General features: G+C 43.6%; 1 protein-coding gene across 1 annotated transcript in view; it reads right to left on the reverse strand.

The window, feature by feature from the left end:
• Positions 1-18,467, reverse strand: part of shank1 (SH3 and multiple ankyrin repeat domains 1) — a 128,420-nt gene that overhangs the window by 10,283 nt on the left and 99,670 nt on the right. Inside the window, exons 16-24 of the mRNA XM_070551406.1 lie at positions 7,895-7,977; positions 7,646-7,770; positions 6,864-6,999; positions 6,692-6,772; positions 4,044-4,052; positions 1,855-1,881; positions 1,701-1,757; positions 1,395-1,510; positions 1,098-1,218 (exon numbers count right to left, since the gene is read on the reverse strand). Of these exons, the coding sequence (XP_070407507.1) occupies positions 1,098-1,218; positions 1,395-1,510; positions 1,701-1,757; positions 1,855-1,881; positions 4,044-4,052; positions 6,692-6,772; positions 6,864-6,999; positions 7,646-7,770; positions 7,895-7,977 (755 nt within the window). The remainder of the gene's footprint in view (positions 1-1,097; positions 1,219-1,394; positions 1,511-1,700; positions 1,758-1,854; positions 1,882-4,043; positions 4,053-6,691; positions 6,773-6,863; positions 7,000-7,645; positions 7,771-7,894; positions 7,978-18,467) is intronic.

An 18,467-nucleotide genomic window follows, 5' to 3' on the forward strand; every position in this document is an offset into this window, starting at 1 on the left:
TGAGCTAGCCTGCGCAATGCCTCGCTCTAGCAGGACGAGCTAACGTCACGAGTGCACTCACCGAAAAGCGCATGTCACTAAAAGCAGATCCATACCCAAGACAACGATGAAAGAAGAAAATTGTGTCAAGAGCATCGGCTGTAGCCTCCACTGATGCTAATGATGCTAATCCTACTCTTGGATTTTACACTCATTGTTAGTTGTTCACGTCAATCCCTGGGTGGATTTCCATTGGTCGATTGTAAACAGGAACTGTAGGTTTTCTGACACAGCTTGAGGATCATTGTAGGTAGTAGTGCTCAATAAGCTGCTGCTGGGCCGGTCTCACTGAACGGTTACAGACCTGCGCATCGCCCTCACCTTCACCGTTGTCGTCATGGCTCTTCACGAGGGATTTGTTCAGGACGGTAAAACAAACAACAAAGCAGAACCCGTTAAGAACTGAATTTTCAGCATCTGAATATTTTAGAAATTTGACTTGATGCTAATAGTGTGTTTGCACATAGTGACTTTTGCGTGACGCAGCTCTGTGTTTTACCAAGAGTTCACGAGAGGTTTACTGTTATTCCTTACGTGGTCATTTTAAACTTGCTCAGGTAGAAACTAAATGTTGTTTCTCATGTAGCTCCTTATCAGTGCCATAGCGTTAGAGTGGCTTAGGCCAAAATTACCATAAATACCTACTAAGCTAAAATAGACACACTACTAGATAAATACAGTACTAACAACTAAACACAAATGTACTGTTAAATGGTTCCTGACTGAGAAGCTGCTAGCTTGACTCCTCCATGAGAATTTCTCACCGATACATCAAATGCAATCATTTTGTCTGCTATTTATAAGTAGTTTAGTGACTCAGTATACGTGATTTCGCTTCATTTTTTCAATAAAGAAAAAATAACTAAAAAATTCTAAATCTCATATAAAGGCTTAAATGCTGCTGAAACAACATGTAGCTAAAGACAGATAGAGTCCACATGTTTGGTCACAGACAAGACATCATTGTAGACAAAGGTCAGCACATCAAAGACCTCGACTGGCCCAGAGGACGGACAGACAGGCGGACGGGGGCAGACGGAAAATACAGACAACCTCACCGATGGATTTCTGCCGCAGCATACCGTGCTGTGGGGCGTGACCTGAGGTGTACTGTCCACGGTCGTAGCCAACGCCCAACCCTGACATCACCTCCATCCCAGGCTGATCCCCGTAGTTTGTCTGAAAACAAAGATGAAATGGACAGAAGTCAAAAGGCCAGCTCACTCTGATCAACCTACAAGCTGCTCATACACACATCAGCTTCATTTTCAGATTCCTCAAAGCTGAATCCCAGTGACGGTAAACATGCAGTTATTACAAAGTAGACTCATTAATGATGCAGACAAGGTACACACCTCATTGCCATAGAAACTTCTCCCCCTGTCTCTCTTTGGCCCCTGTCCCCGTGTCCCCGACACCTCATTGGTGCTGATTGTCTGCTGAGCTGCTGCAAGAATTTCATCTAATTTATCTGAGAGGGCAAAGAAATAAAGAGACAAAAAAAGGGAGACAGGGAGAGAGGAGGAGACGTCCGACAATGAAACAGAAACATCAACAGCAACAAAGTGAGGAGAACTACGTGGAAAAGGGACACACTTGGTGAGGGTGGAAGAGAAAAAGAGACTCAGAAAACATCCAGACACAAACATGAGCATCCTTACTCAAAGCCATCTGATAGACTGTCCTCTTCTTCTCGGAAACTTGTGAGGACTCGAATTCTAAAAGGGAGGAAGGGAGAGACTGAGCAGTGAGTGCCGAGTCATTTTGGACAGATGGAAATACAATGCCTTCAGCAGGGAAAGCACCGGAGCGTACCTGATTTTTTTTTCCAAGGGGTAGCAGCTGGAAGGAGGACAAAAGGAGACTTCAGATCTGGCAGGAGTGAGTGTGAAGCGCTTGTTACAGTGAATACTAATCATATTCCCCTGAGCCGGACAAACCCAGTCACCTCGTGCAGGGTTCTTACATTCACAAAGTCAGATTCAAGCACTTTCGAGGTGAGTTTTCAAGATCTTCCAGGACCTCAGAGCGATGACAATGAACACACTAACGGTGCATAAATGCCCTGGGTGTCGATTTCTCTTCCTCATGCCGTGACGAATGTTTTATAAATGTCTCTAATAGTGATAAAATAAATTTGGTTTTTTAAAACTACACTCCCCGCATAGAAAATAGTTTATTTGGTACAACATACTTTAGGCATTATTACTGACATTTTCATTATTTAACCTGAGTTTGAGTTCAATCAGCCAACGGTGCTCAAAAGGATTTTTCTGCCCACTTTTTAGATGTTGTGCTGTTTCAGATGCAATAAATGCATAATTACAGTAAACAACCAACTGCTTTACAGCATGTTTACTGTGTAGAATTGTCTTCATTATGTTGATAAAGCTGCCATAATAGTACATGTTGTCATTGCATAACATCATATAACATACGTGTATTTGAAGCTGTATCAAAAACTAATTTCATGTAGCTCAAACCCTAATTCAATCACAAGTATTGAAATTATTTTCTTAATCAGCTAAAATAAAAAAGCCACGGGTTATTTTCTGCGTACTGTACAGAATATTATAATTATAACGTTTCTCTGCTCTTCTCCTTTTGGCTGACAGGGAGATGCTAACTAGTATTAATAATAATAACTAGTATTAACTAGTTAATTGGTTAATCAGGGACCCTGCAGAAGTTTATTTCAACAAACATGCCAACTCATGTAGTTGTCTTATAAATAATTCGTTAAGAAATATACTGAAGAAATGCTTAAAATGAGAATATGACACAAAAGTCTACTTAACTCATTGTAGACCGAGAGACCATCTAAAGGCTCAGGAACCCATTTGCATGTGCTCTGGATTCCTTAGCTGGTTAGAGTGTTAGAGACATTTTGAGAATATTCAACCTATTCATATTATTATTACTGTCTGATATTTTGAATGTGGGGCTTTCATAAGCTGTAAGCTATAATCATCACACTTATAACTAATAAATACTTAAAATATCTGGCTTTGCATGGGTCCATCTCACATACCAGTTTCACCTTTTAAGTGAAGTTAATGACATTTTAATGACACCTTCCTCAGTGGCCTAGTGGTAGAGTGTCCGCCCTGAGACTGGGAGAACAGGGGTTTGATTCCTGGTTGGGTCATACCAAAGACTTTGAAAAAATGGGACCCAATGCCTCCATACTTGACACTCATCATTAAGGGGTTGGATTGGGGGGTTAAACCACCAAATAGTTCCCGAGCACGGCTGTGTCTGCAGCTCACCGCTCCCCCAGAGGATGGGTCAAATGTGGAGAACAAATTTCGCACACACACCCGTGTGTGTGTGTGACACCTAATGGGACTTTTTGCAAGTTTTACCTGTAAACTGAACAATAGGGTCACTCCAATGACTGCCACATGAACTTAGACATTTTTTTAAGTTAAAACAAGTGTTTTAAACAACTTATTTGTTCAGTTTACAGGAAACACTTTCAGCTTGTCACCATGCCGATAGCCCATAGCCACGTGTAGAGGAGGAAGAGGGCTACATGCCCTTCCTTCATGCTGCAGCTAGTCTAACCTGTGTAATTATTCTGTGTCGTGGGTCTGAAGGTGTATTCTGGTCATCAGAGCATATTGATTAAACTACTTCTGTTGCAGATTCAACAGCTTTCAAGCTCTTGATTTTTAAATTCAAGAACTTCTAAAAACTCAGAAAGGATCACTTTGAAAGTTAAACATTTTCAAGGAAATGTAATGAACTGACCTGGATTGGAATGTTTGTTATGTGAAGTGCCTTGAGACGACTCTTGTCGTGATTTGGCGCTATATAAATATAATTGAATTGAATTGAACTGAATTGAATTGAAGGATTTGAAGCGTCTGTAAGAACTCTGCTTAGTGAGGATTTTCAATATTTATTTAAAAAAACAACCACACACACACACACACACACACACACACACACACACACACACACACACACACACACAGATTTAGGTTAAAGTTTACTCCCACCTCTCTCCACTGTTAAACGTTAGGATCCCATCCGCGGAGCGGCGAGGACAAAGAAGACAGAAGTGAAGCTGAGTTAGTGGTCAGCTCGGTTCAGAGGAGGTGACCCTGGCATCCTCTGGTGGGAGTGAGTGTTACTAGACAGATGGGTCGATCTTCAATAATCTCTGATATTAAATACAACTTTACCATTTTTGGTGTATTGTTTTAGCTAAAAGAACAGTAACAAAGTAGTAACTAATTCCTCTTTTATTTTTCATTTAGAAAACGCTATTGTCCTATCAAAAACAAACCCTTATGAGAAAAAAGCTGCAGGAAAACAAGAGTTTTTGCTCTCTGGGTTTATTTCCCTGTTATCCTGCAGCATGACCTCCAGGTCAACTGGGACACTGCACCAATCACAACGTAGAGGAGGTTGAACAGACGTTGTGACTGAATGAAGCTGAAAGCATCAGAGTAAACAGATGGCAGCCACTGGCGTGGCTTCGCCACACACCGCGCTCTCATCACCTTGAAGATAAAAGCATCACAAAAGGTGTCTCACAAATTAAGCAGAACACTCTCATAATAACTCACAGCTAAGAAACGACGACCTGCTGTGTTTTAACTCAACTGATTTCTCTAATCGTTTTTATGCAGAAATGTCTTTTTTAAAGCTGACAGGCAGTTTGATGTACACAATTCATAACTTCCTCAGTTTGCTTCTGAGCAACCGGAGTATAAAAGTTCTTTCCATGATTCCCCAAAATGTCTTTTAAAGACTGTTAGGAAGACAAAATGAATGCTGCTTATAACGACTCATGGGATCACTTACATTTGCACAGGGGATGAAATTAATCCATTAGACCATGGCACTTTCAGGCCTTTATAACAAGCCTACATTTTGTTTGTTGACATAAATCTGTTTGTCAAATGAATGAACACTTTTCTCCAAAAATGAGTCAGATGTTTTTCAGGATCGACCTGTAGTCTAAATGACAGTACGGGTTTAGAGGGTGCACAGTGAGCTGTGTCACATCAGGAAGCTGATTTTAGGTTCAGGACGCCTGAGTGTCACATCGTGTGTTCATGCTTTGTGCTGAGCAGGTGAGGTCACACCACAGAGAGGACGGGCTGGTTAGGAGGGAGGTGTGGGGGGAATGAGGCTCATCTCAGAACTCAGGATACGTTTTACTGATTACTGTCCTCAAGAGGGAGTGATGAAGACTAAAGCAGAGTCTTCTCCAGCAGCATCTGTGTGTCAGCTCTGAGCATGCTCAGAACCATATGGCTGTAATGGTAGGAAGCAGAAATGTTCAGAAGATATCAGCCAATGAAAATGCTGGCCAACATCTCCGAGTGGGGGTGTTGACCCTCGCCACACACTCTCCTCCTACTGTTTTGCTTCAAATAGAAAAGGCATAGCTACATATATTGCTGTTACCATAGGAACAGACTAGGAGCAAAGTTAAATTACTCGTCTCAATAATTTTTAAAGTGATGGCATTTCCTTCCCAGTGAACAAAACTCAAGCTTGTTTTAAAATAATGAAAGCAAATATTTTTCTTTTTGCTAAAAATGTATAAGGTCCAGATCAGTGTGTGTGTGTGTGTGTGTGGGGGGGGGTGCATGTGTGTATGCGCGCATGTGTGTGTGTGTGTGTGTGTGTGTGTGCGCGTGTGTGTGTATGTGCACGTGTATGCACGCATGTGTGTGTGTGTGTGCGCGTGTGTGTATGTGCACGTGTATGCGCGCGTGTGTGTGTGTGCGTGTATGCGCGCGTGTGTGTGTTTGCGCACGCGCATGTGTGTGTGTGTGTGTGGGCGTGTGTGTATGCGCACGTGTATGCGCGCATGTGTGTGTGTGTGTGTGTGTGTGTGTGTGTGTGCGTGAGTGTATGTGCGTGTGTGAGTGTTTGTGCATGTGTGTGTGTGTGTGTTTGTGCACGTGCATGTGTGTGTGTGTGCGTGCGTGTGTGTGTATGTGTGTGCATGTACCTGCACGTAACTGTGTGTGTGTAAGTGTGTGTGTAAGTGTGTGTGTATGTGTGTGTGTGTGTGTGTGTGTGTGTGTGTGTGTGTGTGTGTGTGTGTGTGTGTGTGTGTGTGTGTGTGTGTGTGTGTGTGTGTGTGTGTGTGTGTGTGTGTGTGTGTGTGTGTGTGTGTGTGTGTGTGTGTGTGAGAACCCTTCTTTAGCCTGTGAAGTTAAAGCTGTGCTTGGACCAGGGAGGAGTAGGGGGTGCAGGAAGTAAGAGGTAAGGGAAGTAGGAGGTGAGAGAGGGATCACACGGTGGATGGCAACACGTTGTCTGGGTAGGGTTACCTGTAGTGGGGGTGCTGGTAGTGACAGTGTGGAACCTCTGAAAGAACAGTGAAATTCATTGAGACCATCATCGGTGGAGGCAGCCAATCTTCCCCTCTTCTTCATCTGCCACCACAGAACCACCGTCTCCTCTCGACTTTCTGGCCATCTAAATTTAGCTGGAGCTCAAGTTCTCTTCACACTTTCAAAATCCTTAACAACCCTCCACCCTGGTTTCACACTGCCTCTGTCATCCCTCGTTACTAGAGTCTGCACCCTCCTTTCTGTTAATCTTGCTAACAATGTTTATCCATTCTTTGTCATTATTTTGGTTTCATCCTCCAAAAAGCTAATCTAGGCTTGCCTCTTACCCATCTCCTCCAGCTCTGACGTCATTGATTTGGAGCGTAGGGCGATGGCTGGAGTGCTCAGCCTCTTACTCTGCTGAGGGACTGGAACAGAGAGAAAACAGAAAGGCAGCCGAGGTCAGTCAGTCTGTTCAAGGTTTAGTCTCATTTACCACCAGATAAGAGGGACTCTTACTTTTCTTCCTCGAACCCTCCTCCATGTCAGGGTTGCGGGTTACCATTACAACCTTTACCATGAGGCAGTTGCCCCCCTGACGGATCATGTTGACGACCTGCCGGTGGCCAACCTTCACCACATTCTGACCGTTGACCTGAAACATGGACATAGAGTGTGGATGCTGAGTTTATTACTGACCCCAACCCTAATGAACAAGTCCTTAGTGGACAGTCTGTCTGTGGGACATTAAAGAAAACAGTTGTCCAGCGGGGTGGGTGGAGGGGGGTTTCCTAGCTTAAATATGGTTTACCCAGACAGGTTAAAGGTGTGGAACACTGAAAAGCCTAAACAGCCAATGAAACTCTAGCGTTTAAAAAGCCTGACGAATCTACGACCCATTGTCACTTAACGTCTTGACTCACGACGTGGAAGGCTGTCGTTGGTTTAACGTCCAGGAAAAAGGAGAGAACATCTGGGCTGCTAGCAGAAGCTAACTGTTAGCATTAGCAACTCCACCACACAGCAGAACTCTTCCAGGTTTGGGTTATTTGTGGAGCTATAACAGAGTCGTAGAGTCGTGTTGATATTATCCAATCCAAGGCGAGATGTCCAGATATCAGGAAATAAGACCCCTAATCCTGTCGTCTGAAGCTGTGATGTGGATCGCTTCTAGTTCCCGAAAAAGATGCACCGGGGCTTGGACATGTCACACCTTTGCCTAAAAGCTCTCTTCTGCAGGATGATAATAAAATATATGTGAAATTTCCTGTCAGAACGCCTCCCCTTAAACATGGCGGTACCTCTATGAGGAAATCCCCCATCCTGAGACCGGCTCTCCAGGCCACGCCTCCCTCGTCCACTGACTCCAAATACTGCAGAGCAGGGAAGGCCGGAGTGGGAGTAAACTCTTCAATTGGAGTTTGAGCTGGAGACAAAATGAAGATAATAGATTACATCTAAAGAAGCATGTGTCCAATCTATGGGATTATTGTGTGTCTGACTAAATGAGACCAGTAGGAAAAGTTTCTGTGTCTATCCCACATTCTTACCTTTGGCTCCTCTTAGCACAAAGCCAAACCCTTCACTGTCTTTTTTCTGCAGAAGCACAGATTTCTCCTTGATTATATAGTCACTAGCAGAGAGGAGACAGAGAGAAGTTCGAGGGTTAGATTTAACACAACACAAACCATTTTAAAAGTACAACAAAAAGTCTTCCAAGTAGATCCAGGTTAAAGCTCCAATAGGGCATTCACATCTGGGTCGGCCCAGCCCAGCCCTGGTAGGTGAATTGTGTTCACATCTGGGTGATCTGTGCTCTGTCCATGCTAAGCGTTTCTCTGGCGCTCTGCTTTGAGCGATGTTGCCGCTGCAGCGTGAGGACAGACTGCTGTGAGGAGCACACAGCACTCAGTGAGAGAGTAGCAAGCTGTATGCTTCATATCAGTCTCCAAAAGCAATAGAGCTCACAGCCGCCTTGGTTTCCTCATTTAAGAGGACACCACAGATTTCTCCACACGTCTTTTGCCTTGTCCCTATGCTCGGAGACATCTGTGTTCCTGAGAAGGCCGTGTGAACAGAACCTGGCCACACCAGGGCGGGGGATTCAACCACGACCGAACCAGATAACTTTTTGTCTTTCCTAGCTGATCAACTTCATAAAATATCCCTGCAAAGCATCATCACAAATAACAGGGAGTCCATCCAAAAGTTGGACGTTAGATGAAAATGTACCTTTTAAAAATGATCTCAAAATGATCCGACATGTAAAGAGCTGCAAAACCAAATAAAGGAAAAGATTTGTGCACAAAGATTCCTTGATAGCGTGGATTCTTTTATGTATATACTGTAGGATATGGTTTGGGCAGCCTTGTTAATCTTCATGACTTTTCTTTATTCCTTTTGTTGCTACAATAAAAACATTCAGTTAAATATATCACATAGGAGACACACAGTGATGTCTGAGAAGCGAAACAAAGTTTATAGGACTTACAGAAAGTGTGAAATAATTGTTTAAACAAAATTAGGCAGGTGCATAAATTAGGACGCCACAAAAAAGAAGTGAACACAAAATTTAGTAGATCCTCCTTTTGCAGAGATAACAGCCTCTAAACACTTCCTATAGCTTCTAATGAGAGTCTGGATTCTGGTTGAAGGTATTTTGGACCACTCTTCTTTACTAAACATCTCTAGTTCATTCAGGTCAGATGGACAGCTCTCTTTAACTCACACCACAGAGTTTAACTAATATTCAGGGCTGGGGACTGAGATGGCCATTCCACAACATTCTACTAGTTCCTCTGCATGAATGCCTTAGTCGATGTTGAGCAGTGTTTGGGGTCGCTGTCTTGTTGAAAGATCCAGCAGCGGTGCAGCTTCAGCGTTGTCACTGATTCCTGGTGTAGCCTCCGGAAATGGTCTGGTTTTCCATCTACAGGTCACCTCTTCAGTATCGGATCATTTGGAGACATAAGTCTTAACTGGTGCTTTAATCTGCAAGAAAGATACTGTTGCTTCGCCAAGGTCTTTCCAAGCTCACTCTTATCTAAGACTGTTTTTTATTCACAGCACAAGATGGATGAACTTTCAAAATTAAATCATATAATGGACAAGATGAGTAAATAATCATAGGGCTGGATGAACAATAATGGTTGAAGAATAACAATGTTTTGATTAATCTGTGCTTAAATTACTGAGGTTGAAATGAATATTATTATTTTATGGTCAGTAAAGTTAGATTTAACAAGTGAATCACTATCTACTGACAGCTCACACACTCAGACACGTAACGATGACAAGGTTAAGCTAATATCCTGACACATTGCTTTCTGTTCCACCAATCAGAGCTCCTGTATCTGACGCAAGGCGTGTTTTCTGAGGTTTGTTGGTAAACCCCTTTTTGTATGTCAAATTCTGATTTGTTAGTAAATCAAAACATGACAATTATTAAAACAGGACTCACTTCACCGTGAGTCAGTTCTAGTTCTTGAGTTCTTGAGAAAGCTTCGGACCGGCCATCCTGAGCAAACCTCTTTAACCCAGAGCATCTTTTGACAAGCTGTCAAAAACCTGTTGCACGCTACAGCTGACCGCAAACGGTTCCTTCAGAATAAAGCTGAACCAACTTCAACTCCTTAAGAGTTATTCCTAAGATGCAAAAGAAAAAAAACCTGTCGTGGCCTGGAGACATCCCGAGACCAGTTTAGTGGCACTGCAGTTTCTTCTACAGACTTCTGTACCTCTGGGGTCCCCAGATCTCAACACATTCCAGATCTACCACGGGGGTCTCCGAGCTGGTACGTAGACTCGACAAATTGCATCTAATGTGTTTTTGATGAGAATCAACTTTGTTAGTTTATAGCAGACCAAATTCACTCCCACTCAGAACTCAGTTTCTCCAGATACGAAGGTTCTGATAACATCACATTCACACATCATCACACCTCACATTCCATCCACTTAAATTCATTCATCACATAAAGTGTCCGAGTTGTCATATTTTAATTGTTTAGAAAATAAATTTCTTACTTTTTATCAACTTGACTCTCTTCTTGAATTAATACAAAGTGTCGTACAATCCCTGAATAAACAAAGAATTCTAAATCTTCTGGTTAAACATTCAAAGACCAATCAGACTGGATTTCCATATTTATATTGAAATTCACATCATGGTGGTCAAAGTGTAGTGTAGTATATCAAGCTTTAAAAGCACCCAAATACATACGTATGTTACATCCTACACTTGACATTGGTCTCCAGAATCTACTGATATTGAGAGGAATCCATTCGTCCCTCAACGTTAACAAGATTCCCAGTCCCTGCACTGGCCACACAGCCCACAGCATGATGTAACAACCACCAAGTTTTACTGTAGGTAGCAGGTGCTTTTCTTGGAATGCCGTGTTCTTTTTCCTCCATGCATAACGCCCCTTGTTATGCCCAAATAACTCTGTTTTAGTTTCACCAGTCCACAGCACCTTATTCCAGAATGAAGCTGGCTTGTCCAAATGTGCTTTGGCAAACCTCAAGCAGCTCTGTTGGTACTGTGGGTGGAGAAAATGCTTCCTCTGCATCACTCTCGCATGCAACATCTCCTTGTGTAAAGTGCACCAAATAGTGGAATGATGCAGAGTGACTCCATCTGCAGCAGGATGATGTTGTAGGTCTTTGGTGCTGGTCTGTGGGTTGACTCTTGACTGTTCTCACTGCTCTTCACTTCTGATTATCTGAGATGTTTCTGGGTCTGCCACTTTGAGCCTTAACATGAACTGAGCCTGTGGTCTTTCATTTCTTCACTATGTTCCTAAATGTGGAAACAGAAGCAGAATTCTCTGAGGCAGCTTTCTGTATCCTTCCCCTAAACCAGGATGGTGAACAATCTTTGTTTTCAGCTCATGTGAGAGTTGTTATGAGACCTCCATGTTGCTGCTCTTCAGAGAATATTCAAAGAGGAGGCAAACTTACAATTGGCTGAATTGACTGAACTGGGGTTGAGTCACAGGGGCAGTAGCTGAAGAGAGGACCTGCCTTCCCTCTCCCCAGCCACTTAAGCCAGCTCCTCCGGGGAAATCCCAAAGCGTTCCCTCGCCAGCCAAGAGACATAGTCCCTCCAGCATGTCCTGGGTCTTCCTTTAGGTCTCTTCCCAGTTGGACGTGCCCAGGAGGCCTCACAAGGGAGGTGTTGATGAGGCATCCTGACTAGATGCTCGAACCACCTCAACTGGCTCCAACTTTCACATCCCACTATATAGTTAAACGCTTTTTTGTGTTAATTTTCATTTCAGTTCAGATTAGATTTAATTTTACTCGTGGTTTATATTTACCGTAAATCCTCTAATACAGGCCCGGGCCTGTATTTGACTCAAGCTCATCAAGCTCCAGGCCTTTATTGGAAGGAGGGTCAGTATTAGAGGCAGGCCTCTATTTCTATTTGAGCAAAATGAACTACTGGTTCGCTGGAGTTTTTGACAATTAAAATTGCGCCCACATTTTCAAAGTTAAACACATTTCTTTTAACAACGGTAGTTTCTGCTTCAGCCCTCTCCCCCCTCCCCCTGCGCAGCGGCGGCAAACTCACTGATGCGCCTGCAGCCTCTCGGAGTTCCTGCTGCTCTAAACATTAAAATAATTATTTCATTTTCTGTTCCTCACTTCTGATTACCTTCAATGGTGTCTGTTTGTTGCAACCAGGTACAAAAACTAACTTGTTTTTATTTGACTATTTTTCTGTCCTGCCTGTTAATTATCTTCCTGCATCTCCTCTCAATCCTAAAGAAAAACTGCTACCTGGGTTCATATATATTCACCTTATGAGTTACCTTTGAACTGCAGTTCTAAAAGATCTACCGACCGCAAAAACAGCGGAGTGCGCGCTGCTTGCCACCCGCATCAGTGATCGGTGCGTCACCGGATGACAAGGTGATGCGCCCCGCTCCACAGCGAAACGCATCAGGCGCAAATAAATGACAGAAAACATTAAAGGAAATGAACCAACATGAACGATCGCGTGTTAAATTAGTTTTTGAGGTGGCGACACCTGATTTGATAATGTTACTGTGGCCGTGCCCAGGACGCAGATCTACCGACCGCAAAAACAGCGGAGTGCTCCCTGCTTGGCGGCCGCATCAGTGATCGGTGCGTCACCGGATGACAAGGTGATGCGCCCCGCTCCACAGCAGCGAAACACATCAGGTGCAAATAAAAGACAGAAAACATTAAAGGAAATGAACCGACATGAACGATCGCATGCCAGTACCGACGCTCTGGCACAGCGCGTTGCCCCCCCCCCCCCCCCCCCCCCCCCCCCCCCCGAGCGCAGGAGCTTGTCACCTGCTGATAGCAGGCTACTGTCTTTTCCGAGGGCTGCATCTTGCCGGTCATTATCACGTGACAGCGACTAGTCGATGACAGGCATAAAAAGTCACTATAGTGAAGTCGACTAGTTCATACAACCCTACTGCTCCCCAGTGCTCTGCAGCGCACATTCTCTTTGAACTTGATATCAAATTTTCGCCTCCTCTTCGTCTCCGCACGGTTAAAGTTACCCTCGCAGTCTATCACTGGCAAATCAAAAGTGAGACGATGACACAACCATCCCCGTACTTGCTTGTTACCACATTTCACCCGGCCACAATAAGAGACCGGCCATTATTCACCTCCGCCGACACCGGCCAAAATATGAGACCCAGCCGTTAATTGAATACAGGCCTGTATTAGAGGATTTACGGTAATTATTTTTTTCATATTCTGATCCAGAACAAAACATTCAAAATGATCATTATGATTAATCTTTATGTGAAACGGAATGCAGTCACAAATAAATCACCTGAGCAACGTTGTTTATTTGTGTGAGCAACATGAAAGTTATTCATGGTTCTATACCTCTCATAGGCTACAGTGATGCCCTCGTTGATGTAGATCCAGTCTTAATGGCTCAGGACTCGGGTCACTCAGCATCTATACAGTACCAAATGCACGAATTCAAAACTCCAGCGATGACATCACTTCACTTAAAAAAATGTATTTTTGGACCTCGAATTCTACCGCTTGCTTTAAATGTTATAACCTGTTGTCTAAATCTGATTTTACTGTTTTTGTTTATTTATTTGGCAGATGCTTTTATCCAAAGCAACATACAATTGCTAACCTATAGGGCATGTTGTGATCTGTCAGGGAAACCAGGGTACCCGGAGAAAACCCATGCATGCATGGGGAGAACATGCAACTCCACGCAGAAAGGCCGCAGCCGAGTTTCAAACCAGCATCCTTCTTGCTGCGAGCAACAGTGCTACCAACAGCGCCGCCATGCAACCCACATTTTAGATTTTATGATTATGCATGTGCCAATAAGAACCCTGCAGCCAACCGAGCAGTTTTCCTCAGAGCAAACTAATGTCCCCCCTAGTGAATGTCTCCGGTGCAGGTTTAAATCCCACCACCGCTACAAATGGGAAAAGTGTTTTCCTAAAATAAAAAAAACCATCCCATTTATTTGTTTGGCTGTAGCTAAAACACAACGTCAGCACTACAAACCAAGGTCACTGACTCTGGTTCAAAAACACATCATGACAGCACCTGTAAACGGGACACGGTCCTTCTTCCTCCTCTTATCTGGAGTCGGGTCACGGGGGCAGCAGCCAGCAGGGCGGCCCCGACTTCCCTCTCCACAGCCACTTGGGCTAGCTCCTCCAGGGCATTCCCTGGCCAACTGACAGACATAGTCCCTCCTGGGCCTTCCTTCGGGTCTCCTCCTGGTTAGATGTGCCCAAAAAACCTCACCTACGAGGCGTCCTGACCAGACCTCAGCAGGCTCCTCTCAATTTGTATTTGTATGCAGCAAATTTAAAGTAATGTATTAGGTGAGGGGGGATGGTATTCTTTATATTATATTTTATATTCATTTGTTTCATTACTATTATTATCCCTTTGGTGTTAGTTTCAAACCTGCTTTGCTGAAATATATTTAGCCAAAAACTTATGACACGTCTCACATCAAAGCTCCTCCTAGCATTCAGGTTTCATCTGTGAAGGAAGGTGTGATTCCTGCAGCTGCACAGTGGCTTAAAACAGGGATTTGCTGTGCCTCATATTCCTGTATGTTTTGGACAGCGAGCCCAGAGCCAGTTTCTACCAGAACCTCAGTAAGAGATGCTATATACAGTAGGATGGTGCTGCTCGTTGCCTCAGCAACAACTAAAACTGGACGCAGGGAAAGTTGGGTAGGTCCACAGCAGGGCCAAGCTGTGTAATGGTAAACTACCAGTCACTGACAGCAGAGAGCAGACTCTGCATGTTTACAGGTGGAGCTCTCAGTACCTTTATTTCTCTGTGTTTTGACACAAGCAGGTGGGGTATATTTACTCCCCCTTAAGTAAGTGTGAGGTGATTTACTGGAGTCTATTTTCAGAGAAAAATATCCTCCCTATTATTGATCGTTACATTTTCAGAGTAAAATAACAGCCTCAAAGATGTTGGTCTGAGATGCGTCACGAAGCTCATCTTGGTCTTGGTGGAATAGATTCTCACCCTTTAAACTGAATATATAAGTAGTCTGAGCCGCACATTCACATACAAGAAAAATTAGTATAATGAAAAGTCTGATTTGTTTTTCTTTGGTTTTCCAAAGTGGCCAGACTGATTTAAAACAGGTTAGAAGAAGCTAGATTTGATGTTCTGGAGCAACTCGATATGATATAGGCAAACATATGAGTGACTCAGAGTTTATTTATTTATTTATTTATTTATTTATTTATTTATTTATTTATTGGGACAGCAGTAGCTCAGAAGGTAGAGCGGATTGTCCAGCAGAGATGGGAATCCTCATCTCCATGCCGTGTTCTTCTTGAGTTTGGCAACTAAACTAGGAGATTTCAATCAGCACAGCGAATCAGCCTTGTTCAGTTGCTGAGCAGAACAAAATCACGGCATGGAGTTGACTTGTTGATGCCGCAATTCCCATCTCTGTTGTCCAGTAATCAGAAGGTGGTAGGTTTGATCCGAGCTCCCACAAGAGAATGCTGCTGTTGTGTCCTTGGGCGAGACACTTAACCCACCTTGCCTGCTGGTGGTGGTCGGAGGGACCGGTGGCGCCTGTGCTCGGCAGCCTCGTCTCTGTCAGTGCGCCCCAGGGCAGCTGTGGCTACATCGTAGCTCATCCCCAGTGTGTGAATGTATGGATGACTGTGTTGTGAAGCGCCTTGGGGGGTTTCAGAAGCCTAAGAAGGCGCTGTACAAAAACAGGCCATTTATTTATTTACTATATATTGATGGCAACATTCCTTGGATTTTCCTTCCAGGAGGATTATTTATGACACAGTTGTCGTGGTGCTTTTACTGAAACAGAAAGTCTAAACAATTCCTTTACTACTGTGCAACAAAAACACTTATTAAAATGCATCTGGGATACACATCTGGAGAAAGTCTCGTCTCGTCTTCCTCCGCTTATCCGGGTCCGGGTCGCGGGGGCAGCATCCCAACTAGGGAGCTCCAGACCGTCCTCTCCCCAGCCACCTCCACCAGTTCCTCCGGCAGGACCCCAAGGCGTTCCCGGACCAGATTGGAGATGTAACCTCTCCAACGTGTCCTGGGTCGACCCGTGGGCCTCCTGCCGGCAGGACATGCCCGAAACACCTCCCCAGGGAGGCGTCCAAGAGGCATCCTGACCAGATGCCCAAACCACCTCAACTGACTCCTTTCGATCCGGAGGAGCAGCGGTTCTACTCCGAGTCCCTCCAGAATGTCCGAACTCCTCACCCTATCTCTAAGGCTGAGCCCGGCCACCCTACGGAGGAAACTCCTTTCGGCCGCTTGTATCCGCGATCTCGTTCTTTCGGTCATTACCCAAAGCTCATGACCATAGGTGAGGATTGGGACGTAGATCGACCGGTAAATCGAGAGCCTGGCTTTCTGGCTCAGCTCCCTCTTCACCACGACAGATCGGCTCAGCGTCCGCATCACTGCAGATGCCGAACCCATCCGCCTGTCTGGAGAAAGTATTGAAGGGATTTAAATTGGAGTGCATATATACACCAGGTTGATTTGACGTATGAAAAAACATATGAATGAATGATGAATAGGCTAAAAAATACACACACACACACACACACACACACACACATATATATATATATATATGTGTGTGTGTGTGTGTGTGTGTGTGTGTGTGTGTGTGTGCGAGCAAATTGCTCCATTTGGCGAGTAAAGTTTTTAGCTCTACCTGCCACCTGGCGAGTAAATGTTTGCACCAAATTAGTTATGTTTATCAGTCATCTTCCACGGATTTCTGATACTCCTCCCACCTGCATGCAACGTACACAAACGTATGCGAAACGTGAGCGCCGCATTCAACGTCATTTCCACCTATCCCATTCAATCAGTTTATCAAGTTAGCATTAAGCTTCGTGTTAAAACTAGCGGTGAAATGTGGCGGTTTTTAACTGGAGTCAGCCAGCCTTCCAAAAGAAAACTCGTCGAACTGGAAGAAAAACCACCAGGACCAGTGGCAACTAGAAGATTTTGTGAAAAGTGGCGAACCGGAGATGGCGGAGTCGTGAGACAATGGCTACATTATGATGGCCACGTAGCGTTGCTGCCTTTCACAGACAACTGTCCCTCGGCATTCTTCAAATATCCAAAAAATGCCCATACTTCCGACTTTGTCTTCTTTGAGGGATAATAAATGTCCCGAGTGCTAAAGTGTGCATGTGCCGCCGGCAACTTCAGCAGATGATACGGTGGCTGGTAAGGGTCACCGCGACTACACCGCAGCCATGGTAATCCACCGAGAAGATAATTTTTTTTTAAACAAGACGGTTATTATTATTGTCTACTTTTTTACCGGGATTTACCGCTACACCGGTTACCGTGACAACCCTAGCCCTGACACACTTTCAGATATTCTCATGGTGCAGCTGTGTTCTCCAGAGATCAAGGACTATGACCCAAATGAGGCTGTAATGCTTTGGCACAAAGACGTGGTGTCAAAAGCAGGAGGCCAGACTTCATGGACAGAGAAAACAAGGAGTCTGACTAGATTTCAATGAAAGAGTTCATAAAAACATCTCTAAAAATAAATAAATAAATAGTAAAAATGACAAAAGAGTTGTTTTTCTTATTAATTGATGTTTTAATTATTTTGTCACTCTGTTTGGAATCAACATAATATAGAATAACATGCTTTAGGTAGATCTAAATCATTTAGAATTTTGGCCGGTAAAAAATATGCTTGGCTGGTAGATTTTCATCAACTATACCAGCCAACTTGGCCGGTGAGAAAAAAATTTAATTTCAGACCCTGTGTATATATATACATATATATATATATATATATATATATATATATATATATATATATATATATATATATATGTATATATGTATATATGTATGTATATACATGTGTGTGTGTGTGTGTGTATCAGCTGTAACATTAACATACAGAGCCACATGCTGATAATCCCATCGTGCACCATAATAGTCCCAGCCCACTCCATCTGCTCATTCCTCTTTTGTTTTTTACATTTCCCAAACCTGATTGCTTCTCTCTTCCTTCCTCTGGCCTCTTCCTGTTCTTCTGATCATACAGTAAGTTTTTCAAATCACATTTCCCACATGACGTCTTTTTCATTCAGCCTATTAAATGTGTGATTCTCCGTGTGAGCTGTGAGATCGACTCCATCATTACCAGAGCTTATAGTCGCTTTGGTATTTTTGTCCTCTTATCTCCATTTTTGGTCCCAAGCTCAGATTCTAAACCTTCTGATCACCAAAATGAACAAATTAGTTATTGTACCATCTCAGTGATAAATGAACTTTAGCCACTTTACTCGTCAGAAGGGTTAGACTACATATTGGTGAATTCAGACACCCTATACTCTGGCTTTCAGGGTCTGTGTCCCTGCAGGCAAATAAAAAACAAGTCACCGGAGACATTTTTTTCTTATTTATTGAGCTTAACAATCATGAATTTTCAACATGTTTGCAGCAGAGTTCAGAAAATGCAGTCAACGCCTTCTAGCAACACTCTGTCCTTTCTGTTTCCCTGTAGAGGTTTTAGCTGTATATTAAAATATAAAGCTTACCAACTACACCGTTTTCCAGTGAAATTCAAAAACTGGTTGAAGGACT

This window comes from Nothobranchius furzeri, chromosome 5, assembly GCF_043380555.1.
Source record: "Nothobranchius furzeri strain GRZ-AD chromosome 5, NfurGRZ-RIMD1, whole genome shotgun sequence".
In the NCBI taxonomy this organism is placed as follows: Eukaryota; Metazoa; Chordata; class Actinopteri; order Cyprinodontiformes; family Nothobranchiidae; genus Nothobranchius; species Nothobranchius furzeri.